General features: G+C 39.2%; 1 protein-coding gene across 2 annotated transcripts; it reads left to right on the plus strand.

Moving 5' to 3' along the window:
* Nucleotides 1–805: 805 nt before the first annotated feature.
* bag6 (BCL2 associated athanogene 6) lies at nucleotides 806–13,201 on the plus strand. Of its 2 annotated transcripts, none has more exons than XM_060888732.1 (25): nucleotides 806–1,008; nucleotides 1,498–1,608; nucleotides 2,690–2,807; nucleotides 3,142–3,371; nucleotides 3,539–3,610; nucleotides 3,695–3,811; nucleotides 3,953–4,137; nucleotides 4,680–4,809; nucleotides 5,084–5,287; nucleotides 6,349–6,568; nucleotides 6,695–6,754; nucleotides 6,885–7,468; nucleotides 7,571–7,655; nucleotides 7,750–8,117; nucleotides 8,526–8,802; nucleotides 9,372–9,541; nucleotides 9,659–9,712; nucleotides 9,830–9,932; nucleotides 10,552–10,676; nucleotides 10,770–10,904; nucleotides 11,204–11,251; nucleotides 11,380–11,544; nucleotides 11,638–11,745; nucleotides 11,845–11,991; nucleotides 12,475–13,201. In XM_060888732.1, exons 2-25 carry the CDS (start codon nucleotides 1,525–1,527, stop codon nucleotides 12,568–12,570), a joined length of 3,885 nt encoding a protein of 1,294 aa, XP_060744715.1. In that variant the 5' UTR covers nucleotides 806–1,008; nucleotides 1,498–1,524; the 3' UTR covers nucleotides 12,571–13,201. The 2 variants fall into 2 exon arrangements, with proteins under 2 accessions (XP_060744715.1, XP_060744716.1); XM_060888733.1 differs by having other exon boundaries at nucleotides 6,349–6,469.
* Nucleotides 13,202–13,977: the final 776 nt, after the last annotated feature.

A 13,977-nucleotide genomic window follows, 5' to 3' on the forward strand; every position in this document is an offset into this window, starting at 1 on the left:
TCAGTCGTAGTAAGACTGAGTACATGTGTGTGAATGAAAGGGAGGGAAGTGGAAGAGTAAGGTTACAGGGTGAAGAGGTGAAGAAGGTACAGGAGTTTAAGTACTTGGGGTCAACAGTCCAGAGTAATGGAGAGAGTGGGAAAGAGGTAAAGAAGCGAGTGCAGGCAGGTTGGAATGGGTGGAGAAAGGTGTCAGGAGTCCTGTGTGATAGGAAAATATCAGCGAGAATCAAGGGGACGGTGTACAGGACAGTGGTAAGACCGGCCGTGCTGTATGGTTTAGAGACAGTGTCACTGAAGAAGAGACAGGAGTCAGAGCTAGAGGTAGCTGAGCTGAAGATGTTGAGGTTCTCTTTGGGAGTGACAAGATTGGACAGGATTAGGAACGAGTACATCAGAGGGACAGCTCATGTTGGACTTTTGGGGGACAAAGTTAGGGAGGACAGATTAAGATGGTTTGGACATGTTCAGAGGCGGGAGAGAGTATATTGGTAGGAGAATGTTGGACATGCAGCTGCCAGGCAGGAGGCAAAGAGGAAGGCCAAAGAGGAGGTATATGGATGTAATTAATGAGGATATGAAGCTAGTGGGTGCAAGTGTTAAGGATGCAGAAGATAGGGATAGGTGGAGCCGAAAGAAGAAGAAGAAAGTCAGAATTCTGAGAAATAAAGGAAACAAGCTTCCATAGATCTCAAATATATTATACTGCCCTGATACGAGTTTGTGTATCAGCGATTCCATTCATCTCTAATATCTAGTTAGTATAATAGCGTAGGTTTGGGAACGTAACGAGTTCAAGTGACGTAACCGGAAGTGGGCGTGGCCTATGTTTAGTCTTTTCGATTCAGGCTAGTATACGTTACCTAGCTACACAAGTTAATTACCTAACCGTAATCTAACGTTAGTTATACTGTCATGGTAACAAATGACATTAAAATATACAGCGTTAATTAGATAGATTGATAAAAGCAGAGTCAACACAGCAACCACGGACCAGAGAGATATAAAGGTAGAAGCTAGTTAAGTTAGCCTAACATTTAGCTAACGAGTTGTTTTGCTTGTTATGTTTTAATGCTAATAACATTTTACGGTCATTTCAGAGTTGTTTATATATAAATAGTAACCTGTAGAAACGTGCTTAAAGGTAACTAGATCATTTAATTCTGCTAGGTAGCTTTGTAGCCTACGTTGCTCTAGCTAGCTATGCACTATGCAGTTAGTCGTGATAGCTAACTTTTAGCATGTATGCTAAGGAATAGATAAGGAGTGGAATTAGGGGGCGGAAAGTTGGAGAAACCTCTGGAATTATGGCTAATGTTCTGACAGAACTCATTATTCAACACCCTGAAGCTGTATTTGTTCTCAGATAATTCACGTTTCACTTCAGAAACTTAACTTCAGCAAAGCAGCTTGTTGTGTGTGTGTGTGTGTGTGTGTGTGTGTGTGTGTGTGTGTGTGTGTGTATAGTTACTGATGATTTAATATATTCTGTATCTAGTTTCCTACTCTTTTGACTGGCAGCACCATGGAGGAACAAGAAAATAATATGATAGATGTCACTGTGAAAACTCTGGACTCTCAGAGCAGAAGCTATACTGTGAGAGCTCAGGTGAGTTAACTGCTATTTTTTTTAACAGGCAACAATAATGGTGCTGCTAAATATTAGACAAGTATCATTATGACAGACATTAAATACAGAAAATAGATTGTTCACTTAACTAGAGATTTCTCCAGGGGTCCATAAACCTTTATTCATAATTGTTATCATACATAATAGCTGTTTGACTGGATCTTTTACTTTGACTGGGTTTCATCCAAATCTCAGGAACTTGAACACGAGTAGATAAATAAATCATGTCATATTGGACTTGTGTCCTGTCTGTGAAAACATTGACAGTAAAAAAAACATTATGCCTATAATAAATATCAAGTCAAGTCAAGAAGCTTTTGTTGTCATTTCAACCACATATAGCTGTTGCAGTACACAGTACTTATCCAAGGTGAATAAACTGAGTATAGGTCACCATACTTAGCCGTATGTCACTTCACTTCAGTGAAGTGAGACAACGTTTCTCCAGGATTATGGTGCTACATAAAACAAAGACAGAGCTAAGGACTTAGTAAGTTAGTCCTAGATACATAAAGTGCATCTGTGTGACCTGGTACAAACAGTGCAGGACAAGACAAGACAGAAAGACAGTGTAGGACAAAAGACAACAAGACAGAAAGACAGTGCAGGACAAAAGACAGAAAGACAGTGCAGGACAAAAGACAACAAGACAGAAAAACAGTGCAGGACAAAAGACAGAAATACAGTGCAGGACAAAAGACAGTGCAAACAAAAAATTTAAGACATCACTCAAAGGACAATAAACAAAAGCAGCGCCGACCAGTATGAATACTGTATGTTCAGTCAATATTGCGTGTGCTGAAATACTGGAATTTATTTTGATAAACTGAATTTTGAAGTAATTAAAATGTTTTCACTTGGATGTCTTTTATTCACCATGGTTAAGTTTAACTTTAGAAATTAATAGAATGGCAAGGCTACTTTTGTTTTTGCTGAGCACTGAAGACGTTTGGCATCAAAATGAATATGAGACGATAGATCAAAATTTAATCTTTCATTTTAATTTCCTGATCTTTAGATGTTACTTATAAAGTGACACCTTTTCTTTTTTTAACACCAGATCACTGTGAAGGAGTTTAAAGAGCATATATCTCCCTCCGTGGGAATTCCTGTAGACAAACAGAGGCTGATCTACCAGGGACGAGTTCTTCAGGACGAGAAAACTCTGGCAGAATACAGTGAGTGCATTCAGACATTTGCTTTAACAGAGCTGGTTGTTTTGTACCGTTTTATCCCTAAGGGGTATCCCAGTGGTTGACAGCAGGAATGAACCAAATTAGGCAGACATCTAATGAACACATAACTAGTTGTTTATTTGCTTTCTAGCATTAGGGCTTTCTTCTAATGAGCTATTTTGATAATATTCAAAACAATAATGTTGTTTTTAAGATGTATGTAAATGGGATGCACTGAAGCTAGCAGATAGCTGTTGATTACTCGAGACAAATCTGCATTTGTTTTGTTCATGGCATTTGATTTGAACACACCATGTTTCTGTTCCTTTGTTTGCAGATGTAAATGGTAAAGTCATTCACCTGGTGGAGCGAGCGCCACCTCAGACGACTCAGTCAGGATCAGGCTCAGGAGGAGTACCTGGGACTTCAGGAGGCTCACAGACTGGAAACACCACAACTCCTCAGGCTGTACCGCAAGGAGCTACACATGATCGCAATGCTAATAGCTATGTTATGCTTGGTACCGTTAATCTCCCTGTGAATGTCATGGACCCTCAGCAGATTCAGGTATGGACACAGGCTGTCTTTGTATAGAGTACACACATGTTATACACACTGGAAAGTCTGCCTGTAAGTACCCTGATAAAAAATATAGCCACCTTAACTATAGACATTTTAGTGGCTGAAATGTAATTACACTTGAAATTGCATTGTCGTAGTATGTATTTTCGTAGATGTCTATCCAGCAGCTAATGGCAGGCCTCGGGGAGGGTGTACGAAATACACGAGCCAGCAGCAGCAATGGGGTATGAGTGTCATTTAGACATTTAAAAGCACATGTCTCAGTTTAAAGTTTTACAAATGATGATATGTATATCTTTCACTTCTAGAACAATGGCTCAGTGAATGTTGATATGGATCAGAACCTGCAAAGTGAACCCAGGCTGCGGCTTCTCCTGGCTGAAAATTTGTTGCGAGACACCATTGCCCTGATTCAGAGACTAGAGGTACAGAGGATCTCTGAATTGAATATTTGCCTGTTTGTATTATACAGTAGTTATTAAGAGGATGTTTTTAACCAGTCCCATAGGTTTGCAACATTGAGTATAGCTAACCTCATGACTCACTCTCACTATCTGTGATTATAGGGAGAGCCCATGGATGGTTCTTCAGCTCAGGATTCTGCTCCACCCCCTTCTTCCACCACCTCTACACCATCTCCTTCTGTCCAGCCCATGGACACATCCCCTCCTCCATCCAGCTCACCTCCATCATCCTCTACTTCCGCTCAGACTAACAATGAACCTCCTCATCCTCATCCTTCAGGCCCAAAGTAAGGATTAACATTGCAACTGAATTCGTCAAAACTGAAAACTTGCGCAAACAGTTCTCTAGAAATGGTCCTGTTATATCTGGTAGTAGTTTTTAATAGGTTATTGGTTATGGTTATAAGTAAACGTACTGAATGTGTATTGTTTATTATCCACGTTCTCAAACACATTAGTATGAAGTCATACGAATCCTCATTTCACTCTCCTGTGTTTACGTCCATTATTTGACCTAAAATGAGATGTTAAAATGTAAAAGATGTAAAAAAACTAGTTTGTACTTAACAGAACATTAAAAAAAGTTATAAAGAGCTATAATGAAACCCCTGACATCACTGTGTATTAAAAATTAATTCTCTAGATGTTATATCATCTTATTGCTCATTGTTTTTGAGTTGATAATTGCCTGTTAGTATTTCAGATCTAGATATTTTCTACTCTTGCACTAAGACTAAACTAATGGACTTTTAGGTCTAGCTCCTGTAAGGGTATCTGAAATAATACAAACTCATAATAAAGTTGTTTGAATTGAACATGTTCCCATCAGCCATCCCAGCCCAGCAGAACTGGTCGAGATGTTAGGAGAGCTAAGAAGAGTAGAAGAGAGACTCCAGCCATTCATCCAGAGAGCTCACTCTATCCTGGAGGCAGCCACCACTGCTGATTACAACAATAATGTATGCTGTCATGACTATCCAGATTAGATTGCATTATTCAGCTATATGTCTATTCATATATCTATATGATTAGATCACTAGTTCATATCAAAGCTCTTCACACCCGGGTTTAGTTATGAATACCCATAGTATATGGGGTTATCATATTATTAGTAGTAATATTATTTTTGCATCAGTGCTAATGGAATTCTTTTCACTTCTTGAATATAATTCTTTTTATAATTGTCTTAATTATTCATCAATTAATTGAGAGAAATGGTTTGACACAATGCAGACACAGGAGAGAGAGGAGGACCAGCATGTTCTAAACCTGGTAGGAGAAGCTCTTCGGCTCTTAGGAAATGCTCTGGTTGCCCTGAGTGATCTGCGCTGTAATCTGTCGAGTGCACCTCCACGTCACCTGCATGTGATAAGGCCAATGTCTCACTACGCTACCTCTGTTCTGCAACCAGGTGGTGTGCATCACATGCCCATACAGGTAAGATTTAGATAAATTAAGATTAAGATTTATATTTTTATAACCAAGAGACAAAGCTGAAATCTAATCTGAGAGAAATAACCGAATTAGTAGGTTAAGTAGGCAGGGTCTCCGATTTTTGAAAGCCAATGTTGACATTTGAATTCACCAAAACAAACACACCCCTAACCCAAATGGGTCCCACCCCTGTATTGATAGCTCCGCCCATACATACATATGTAACCCAGGCAAATAATCGAAAGAAATGTCTTTTTCATAGCTGAAGGGAAGAACAATACGATTGCAGATAAACAAACAAGCAAAAATGACACACAAGCATAATCATGCAAAGGACGGCATATATTAGTTCTGTAAAACAAAGCAAAACCAACGTTACTCTATATCAACACGGGTCCTACTTCTTGCCTTATCGTAAGCCTTTCATCACTTTCTTTCTTTGTTTTTATCCTCCATGTCAGTGCTAAAACCGCTTTCTGCTAATGTCACGCATGCGCACTGAACACTCTCCGCCACATATTGACAGCCCCTGACCCTTTCTCGCTACACGTTTGTTTTGATTTTTGTTTTGATTTTTATTATCCGGCCCGACTCAATTTTCTGAAGCATTTCTCAAAAAATCGGAGACCCTGCCTTTAAACAGAAAGTGCTGCTGTTTGAAACGTGTTCTTTTTATGAAAGTTGCAACTATGTCTAACATCTAAAATTAACTACTTAATTTTTTTCTTTCAGTTGTAATATGTAACATTTCTAATTGTATATTTGCACTGGCCACTTTGCACAACCTGCATTAGTGTACAATTCATGTCTTTATTCCTGTTTATATCCAATTGCTTGTTTTTTGTAAATATTTGTGTATACACATTATTATTATTATTATTATTATTATTAATTTTTATAACCTTTGTTTCTTATATTTATGCTTTTTCTCTATTATTACTATGAATGTAAAATGTGCTTTTTTTCCTGAACAAACCTTTATATGCAGTGTGTATTTTATAATAAGGCATCAGTTAACATTCTCTGGATTTAAGTATAATTTGCCATATTATTCATTCTTATAGCTTAATTTGGGGACCACAGTGTCTATGTCAGCTAATGGCAGACCGTCAGCTGAGAGTCAGCCTCAACCTGCTGAACAATCAGAACAACCAGGGCAGGGACAAACGCCCAACCCACAGCCAGGTATGGCCAATCAACAGACAGGACAGCCAGGGCCCAGAGTCATACGCATAAGCCATCAAACCATGGAACCAGTGGTGATGATGCAGATTAACATTGATGGTGGGTCTTTCGTGTGAGTGGGCATGTAGGTGTATATGCGCATTTATGAATGCCTGGACATGTGTTAATCAAACAAACACAACCATATGTGCAATTTTGAACGATATATCTAATTTTGTGTTTCAGAAAATGGAAGCCATGCCCAGGCCCCAGGACAGCAGAATGGTGCTGGTACTGGACAGCCTGGTATGTGATGAACACTTTTCATACAGTTTTTAATTAGCCTGTAGTCATAATGAGGTTTGATTTCAAACAATACAGCTTATAATGTTTCTGTCTTACTTATGACCTTTGTTTCTGTGTATTCCTATTTTAGGTACCACTCCTATACATATACCTGGTTTACCTCCAGAATTTATGCAAGCCATTGTAAATCAAGTTACTCAACAAGCTATGGCCATGGCAAATGCTGCTGCTGCTGCTGCTGGTGGTGGTCAACATGGACAACATACCCAAAGCCCTCCTGGGTCAGGTCCTACTCCTGCCGGTGCAGGTACCACCCCTGCTGGACCTGCACCTGCCGGTACTGGTCCCACCCCTGCCGGTACTGATCCCGCCCCTGCCGGTACTGATCCCGCCCCTGCCGGGGGTGGTCCCGCCTCTACCGGTACTGGTCCCGCCCCAGCCAGTACTGGTCCTGGTCCCACCCCAGCCGGTACTGGTCCTGGTCACGCCCCAGCCGGTACTGGTCCTGGTCCCTCCCCAGCCGGTACAGGTCCAATACCTATGGGTGCAGGCCCTGTTCCCCCTCCATTTCCCCCTCACCCACATCAAGCTAGGTTTGTATTCACCTTGCCGTCCTTTCCTAACCGCATGGCAAATCCTTCCTTTACCACCAGAGGAGCAACCTTCAATCTGCGAAATGCTGTTCCTCCAATGATGGGCCAGCCTCAAGGCCAGGTTAGCACATTAACATTCAACAAAGCTGGCCATCAAAGCTAGTTTTTTTGGGGGTTTTTTCTGGTTAAATTCTTTCTGCGTACATGTCTTTCTTTTCTACAGGCTACACCCATAAATCCAGCTGCTATTAATCAAATGATTAGTGGAATGATGGGACAGCTCTTGACAGGGGTGTCAGGCCAGATGAGTATGTTTGCAACATGTACAGTTCTCTTTCAGAATAAACTGAATACCACTTGCACCATTTGCAATGTGAAATAATACTTATTTTTATCCTACAGCCACTGAGTCCACTACTCCCTCTTCTTCCTCCTCCTCACACACATTCACATTTTCCACCTCATCTTCCTCCTCCTCCTCCTCATCATCATCCTCCTCATCCTCAACTTTCACCCCAACATCAGTACCTATCACCAGTGCCTCGGGACCCACACACTCCACAAGCACCACTACAAGCAGCGCTCCCCAGCCTGGACCTTTCCCCACACCTGCTCAGGGGCCTCCCCTCATGGGCAACTTGGACCAGCTTCTAGGCTCTGTCCTAGGAGGGGTGGCTGCTCCTGGCCAGGCTACAGGAGCAAATCCTTCCGTTACTGTGGCAATGCAAGGAATCCCTGCCTTTATTCAAGGAGTCACTGACTTTATACAGGTCAGAAAGCAGTTTAGTAACATGTTTTTCCAAATAGGTGTTTATAGATGTTCTCTGACAATTCTTTTTAACCAACCACATCACCAAAAGCATGTAGAATTTTATTTCCTGGCCTCCAGCAGAAATCCCCATTCAAACAAGATTGCTTATTAAATTAAGTGATAAAGTTTTAAACATTGAATATAAATACAGTTAACTTAAGTCAAATATAATTTAAATATAATTATATATTTATAAATATATATCTGCTAAATGCCAGAAATGTAAATGTATTTCTTTCAAGTACTGGAACTTAAACTCTTCTAGTTACAAGCATAGTATTCTGGCTATTGAGCTTCTATTGACATCCCATTCTGTAATGTGACTGAATGTTATTTAAACTGTGCCTTTATGCCTCCTCTTTGTCAGGCCTCACAACAGAGTCATGTTCAGCCCCCTACAGCTCAACCATCAGGTCCCACTCCTACTCCTCCAACTGCTGAACCACAAGCAGAGCCTGCAGGAGGTGCCGCATCTGAAGAAGTCATGAACACAGAGCTATTCACTGGGATAGTGCAGGGGGTCCTTTCCACTATGATGGGTTCCTTAGGTGCCTCACACAACAACACTGAGAGCATTGCTCAGTTTATTCAGAGACTCTCCCAGACCAGCAACATTTTCACCCCCAGCACAGGAGAAGCCATGGGTAAGAGTCCTTAACCTACAGTTTGCTTCTCACACTGTTTCAAGTGCACATTATTTGCTTTTGTTGATGCAGATGCTGTTATACCAACAGTTTTAATAATATTGATACCAAGGTGTTTACCAATAACCTTGCCTTACCAATAACCATGTCTGGAAAGCTTACTTAATGTCAGATTTTATTCTGTAATGACAGCCAAACATCATATATCTCAATAAGGTGTGTACCAGAATTTTTATTTTTATTTTTTTAGATTATTTGTTAAAAGATTTCCCATTTTGGATAATACAACCAAACGGCATGTTGCATCTTTTGCTTAACTTTTTTAAATAATGACACGTTAAACAACTAAATTTTATTACCAAAGCTCCAAATAAGATGGAAATGAGCAAATGTATTAATCGATGCTCATCTTATGTTGTTTAAGTCATAGCCAATTTATTCTGGTTGCAAATTCCCTAAGAGTTTCTGTTATCCAAAGGAATCAGCACACATCGCTACATCACGACACTACATCACTTGTGTATATCTTTTATAGAATCTGTAAACTGTATGCCTGTGTGTATATGTAGGTTTCTTTGGCGACCTGTTGACCCTTGTGTGCCAGAACTTCTCTATGGTGGACATGGTGCTGCTGCTCCATGGTCAGTCTCAACCACTAAGCCGTATCCAGCCCCAGTTAGCCCAGTTCTTCACAGAACAGTATCTGCAGGGCAGAGAGCCCACTGAAGCCAACATAGCAGTATGTCGTACTTGTGTATTTCTTGTGTAACTTTCATTTCCAATATATCATAATGAGTTCTGTAAGTTTGTTTTTTCATCTTATTTTTTATTTTCATTTGCCTTTTCTAAACCAAAGGCAGCTGCTGATAATCTAATTGGCGAACTAGACGAATATATCACAGAGAGTTTCGTAAGTGATTCAAGCCAGTTTTGAATGTTACTATACACATGTGTAAGATTACAATAATATTTGTTGTTGCTGTGCACGTCTTTTGTTCTTATATCTGTCACTTTCTTTATATCTCAGTCATCAGTTACAGTACGGGACGGCGTGGACATCACCCAGACAAACCGAGCATTTCTAAGACAGCAACTTATTGACATTGCCACGCACATTCTGCAATGCACAGGCATGTTCAGAGTTACTTATCTACATTATGTCTGGAATCTAAACAAGTCACTTCACATTAAAGTCTTAAAGCAGCAGATGTTTAAAAAACTGCAGCTAATATAAATTGGCACACTATAAGGATTCACTTTCTTTCCACTAGAGTTATCCCAGCGCTACAAAAAAACTAAAGATATGTTTCTCATAAAAGCTAAAATGTAGAGAGATCTGTTAGATCAGTGTTAGAGGTATCTAACATTGCATAGCAACATTTTAAAATGCTTAATTCCAGCAATGCAGGAAGATTAGAAATTCTCCTTCTTGCTAAAAGCCTATATCCACATTGACATTGCTCAGCCTAGGCTTATTTAGTTTAATGTGTGTGCATATATACAATTATTCATTTAGCAAATGCTTTTATACTATGTGATTTAAGGTTTAAGGACTTGCTTGAGGGCCTAACAAAGAGTCTCTGGCAGTCCTGGATTTGAACTCATGTATATAATATAAACACCGGTATAAAGTCTTAACCTTAAATGTTCCATATAAGAAACATGAATATTTTAATGTAGATCCATTGATGGGATGTATAACCCAAGATATATTTGCTGATGAGTCGGTTATGTTTACCGTCTTTATAGATCAAACCTTTGGACCACGCTTGCTGCAGCTGTGTAACCGTGCACTGTTTGAGTGTTTGGCCCTCAATCTGTACTGCCTGAGAGGAGAGCAGGGTGCCCTCACTGCAGTCATCAACAACCGCATTGTTAGTACTCAAAACTATAGTGCCTTCTCCACATACACTTCTCTGTGTTTGCAAATGGTTATGTACTAAATATCTCACTCCATATTTCTCCAGCGGACCATGTCAGCAGAGGTGAACCCTAGTATAGTCAGCTGGTTGACCAGTATGATGACTATGAGGCTGCAGGTCATTTTGGAACATGTCCCAGTCACAGAGGACCAAATCCTGCATTATGTTGTCCACACACATGTGAGTGTCTTCTAACACCAATACACACAGACACTTGTATTTGTATATTTTCACAATCCTAATATCATGAAGCATCAGGAACTTTGTGTAAATGGAATACTATTTATGATTATACCAAATAAAAGTCAAATTACAGGTAGAATATAAAAAGGCATTGCTATTTTACGACATTAACAGTATTCGAATTTATAGTACAGTATATTACCATATGACAATGTAAATATACAATTTACTAATAAAACCATTGATTAAGCAGTTTGATTTTTTGTTCATCAATAACATTTCAAATCTCCCATTAGGGTGAAGGAGCAAGAGAGGCAGATGAGTCAGGAAATCATCAAATGGAGGTATGCAAATTTTTACCAGTGGCGAATTAAATTACTTTAAATGTGTCTATGCACAGCATTGTACATTATGACCAATGTGAGTGCTATAATCATTGAAAACTAAACTGTAAGATGTGTTCTATCTTCAGATGGATGAAACTCTCTCTCCCACTCCGGCTACCACAGCAGAGGAGGCCATGGTTAGCTCACAGGAGGAAGGGGCTGTTGGAGGTTCAGCTGGAGAGACAGGGGAAGCAGCAGGTGGAGAGGAGCCTGGAGAAGAAGCTGAGGCCTGGGCAGCTGCTTTACCTCCTGTAAGCTCTCTATTCTGCTCTTTATGCATTCTGCAACATCTCCATACTGTTTGTGTGGTAAATAACTGGTAATGCTTCATCGTTCTATTGCAGGAGTGGGTGCCTATCATCAGTCAGGATATAAACAGCCAGAGGAAGATAAAGGGCCAACCTCCTCTATCTGATGCATATCTGCAAGGGATGCCTGCAAAGCGCAGGAAGGTAAGGACATTTCATAATCGTACAAAAAAAAAGCTTACTGATGGTTTGGTAATGTTTTAGAGTCCCTAAAAGTAGTGTATGTTTGTGTGTTTACAACAGACAGCACAGGCCGATGGCCCCAGACTCACACTCTCTGAGGCAGTGAGCCAAGCAGCAAGATCAGTTGGTGTCACACCTGTCACACCACCCAGTGCCTTACAGGAAGACCTTGAAAGTGCAGAACTTCAGGAGGCATACATACAGCAGGTACAGTACATAGTAGTGGATCTACCAGTCATGTTCGTTTAGCAGTGTCTTTAGAGTTTTGTTGTATCTTTAGTTTTATGTGGAGAACGAAAACAGATCCACATCTCTGCATGTATATTTTTCCTGTTTACATTTTTTTATCCAGTTACATCTGAGAATAATTTTGATCACATCCTATAGATGTAAACATTCTTCTGAATTGAGAAACCCCCATATTGTACTGAACAGCCTTTGTTTGCAAAGAGTAATCTTAAATATGATTTTTTTTTTTTTTTTAGTAAAGTAAAAATAAATTCAGAATAACTTTTTCCCCCACATGCTTCATTAGATGGTTTTGTCTTTTATTATAATTGCATTCATGAATGATGTTGATTCATAATAACTCCATAATTATTCCCATGCTTCATGCATGTCACAGTCCAGTTAGTTTTTATCCTTTGAAATAGAAGCATCTGTTTAATCTTTTATTCTTTACATTCTTAGGTGAAAAATGACATCAAACAACGAGTAAGAGAGGACCCTAATTTCAGTTCTAGAAGATTTCCCAACACGCATACCATGTTCTCACCAGATTCATAACCAGCATATATATCTGTACCATGGCCCTTCTTCCTCTGCTGCATGTGTATGCTCTTTTTCTTTTTAATCATCTGGGTTTAAAGATCTACAATTTTGAAATTCTCAGAAGATTTTATGCTGACTCTAGTATTAAATTATTTAGAAAAGACTGCATCATGGATTATATAAGAGCGGGTCTGTAAGTGTTTTGCTTCTCTTTGTGAAACTCACGCACTCTCACACATGAACTTGGACAGAAAACAAGGAAAATTCTAAAAGATAATGTAAAACATGTAACAAAAGCCACAGTGTATATGCCAGCTGTGACTCCTGAGGCAAGGCAATGTCATGACAGGTGAATTTCATAGATCCTGCCATGGCGCGAAACTAATTAAAAATATTTCTGCATTTTCCGCACATTAACGGAACGAGTCCTCACCTTCTTGTGCCAAGATCGTGATCAGTGTCTGTTTATAAAACTATCATTTAATACTGAGTATAACTTATTGGTATTTAAGCATACCTTGCTACCTTGTTTAATTTCATGAAGTATTAGAAGAACTGATATTGTTGCAGAGGTAGTTTCATGTACACGGTAACTTTGGAGTTGAGCACAAAGGGAAAAACTATTAAAGTCATAGTAAAGACCAAATTTTTAATTTCTGTTTGAAGTATGTCCAATAATTAATGAGATATATTAAAACCACATTCAATGTTTAACTTATTTTATTTTGTATTTAATGGCCTCAATACGTTTGAGGGATGAAGTCAGACTGGAAGAGATTCTGAGTTAATTCTTTGTTTTGGACACTGATCTCTGTAGTGTGTAAAGGGCTGCTTCAAACCTGTCCCATCCATAGTACATGCTTTACATGTTTATACCAAATCAAACATTTAAATCTGTACAAATTTTTAAATCTGTAATTATTGTGTTTGAGTCTTTTTAATATAAAAATGTACAATTTTCTAGCATAAGTCTTTAAGTCATAGCGTTTGTTAAATGTATCGAGTCTTTAACAGAATCGCATCTCCCTGAAAGCCAGTTTCATATCTTTTAGACCAACACTCGGATGTAGAGTTTACATCTATGTTCGCAATAAGATGTACATTCTCACTGATTTGAAGTCAGTATCAGTTCAATTGTACAATCTTTAATGCTGAACCCCCTTTTTTTCCTTTAAATTTTCAGCTTGCCTGCTGTATAATGCAGATGAATAGTAAGATGAATTAATCTAATTATGACATTCTATAAAATGCAGAAAATTAAACAGCTTTGCTAAAGTAAACATAAAGTTGCTCTTCATTTGCCAATTTAAAGCTGGGTGAAGTATACTAAAATGTCCTTTTTACACTGCATCCACACACACACACACACACACTATATGGCCAAAAGTACGTGGCACCTGGCCGTCAGACCCATATGTGATT

This window comes from Tachysurus vachellii, chromosome 15 (genome assembly GCF_030014155.1).
Source record: "Tachysurus vachellii isolate PV-2020 chromosome 15, HZAU_Pvac_v1, whole genome shotgun sequence".
Lineage (NCBI taxonomy): Eukaryota > Metazoa > Chordata > Actinopteri > Siluriformes > Bagridae > Tachysurus > Tachysurus vachellii.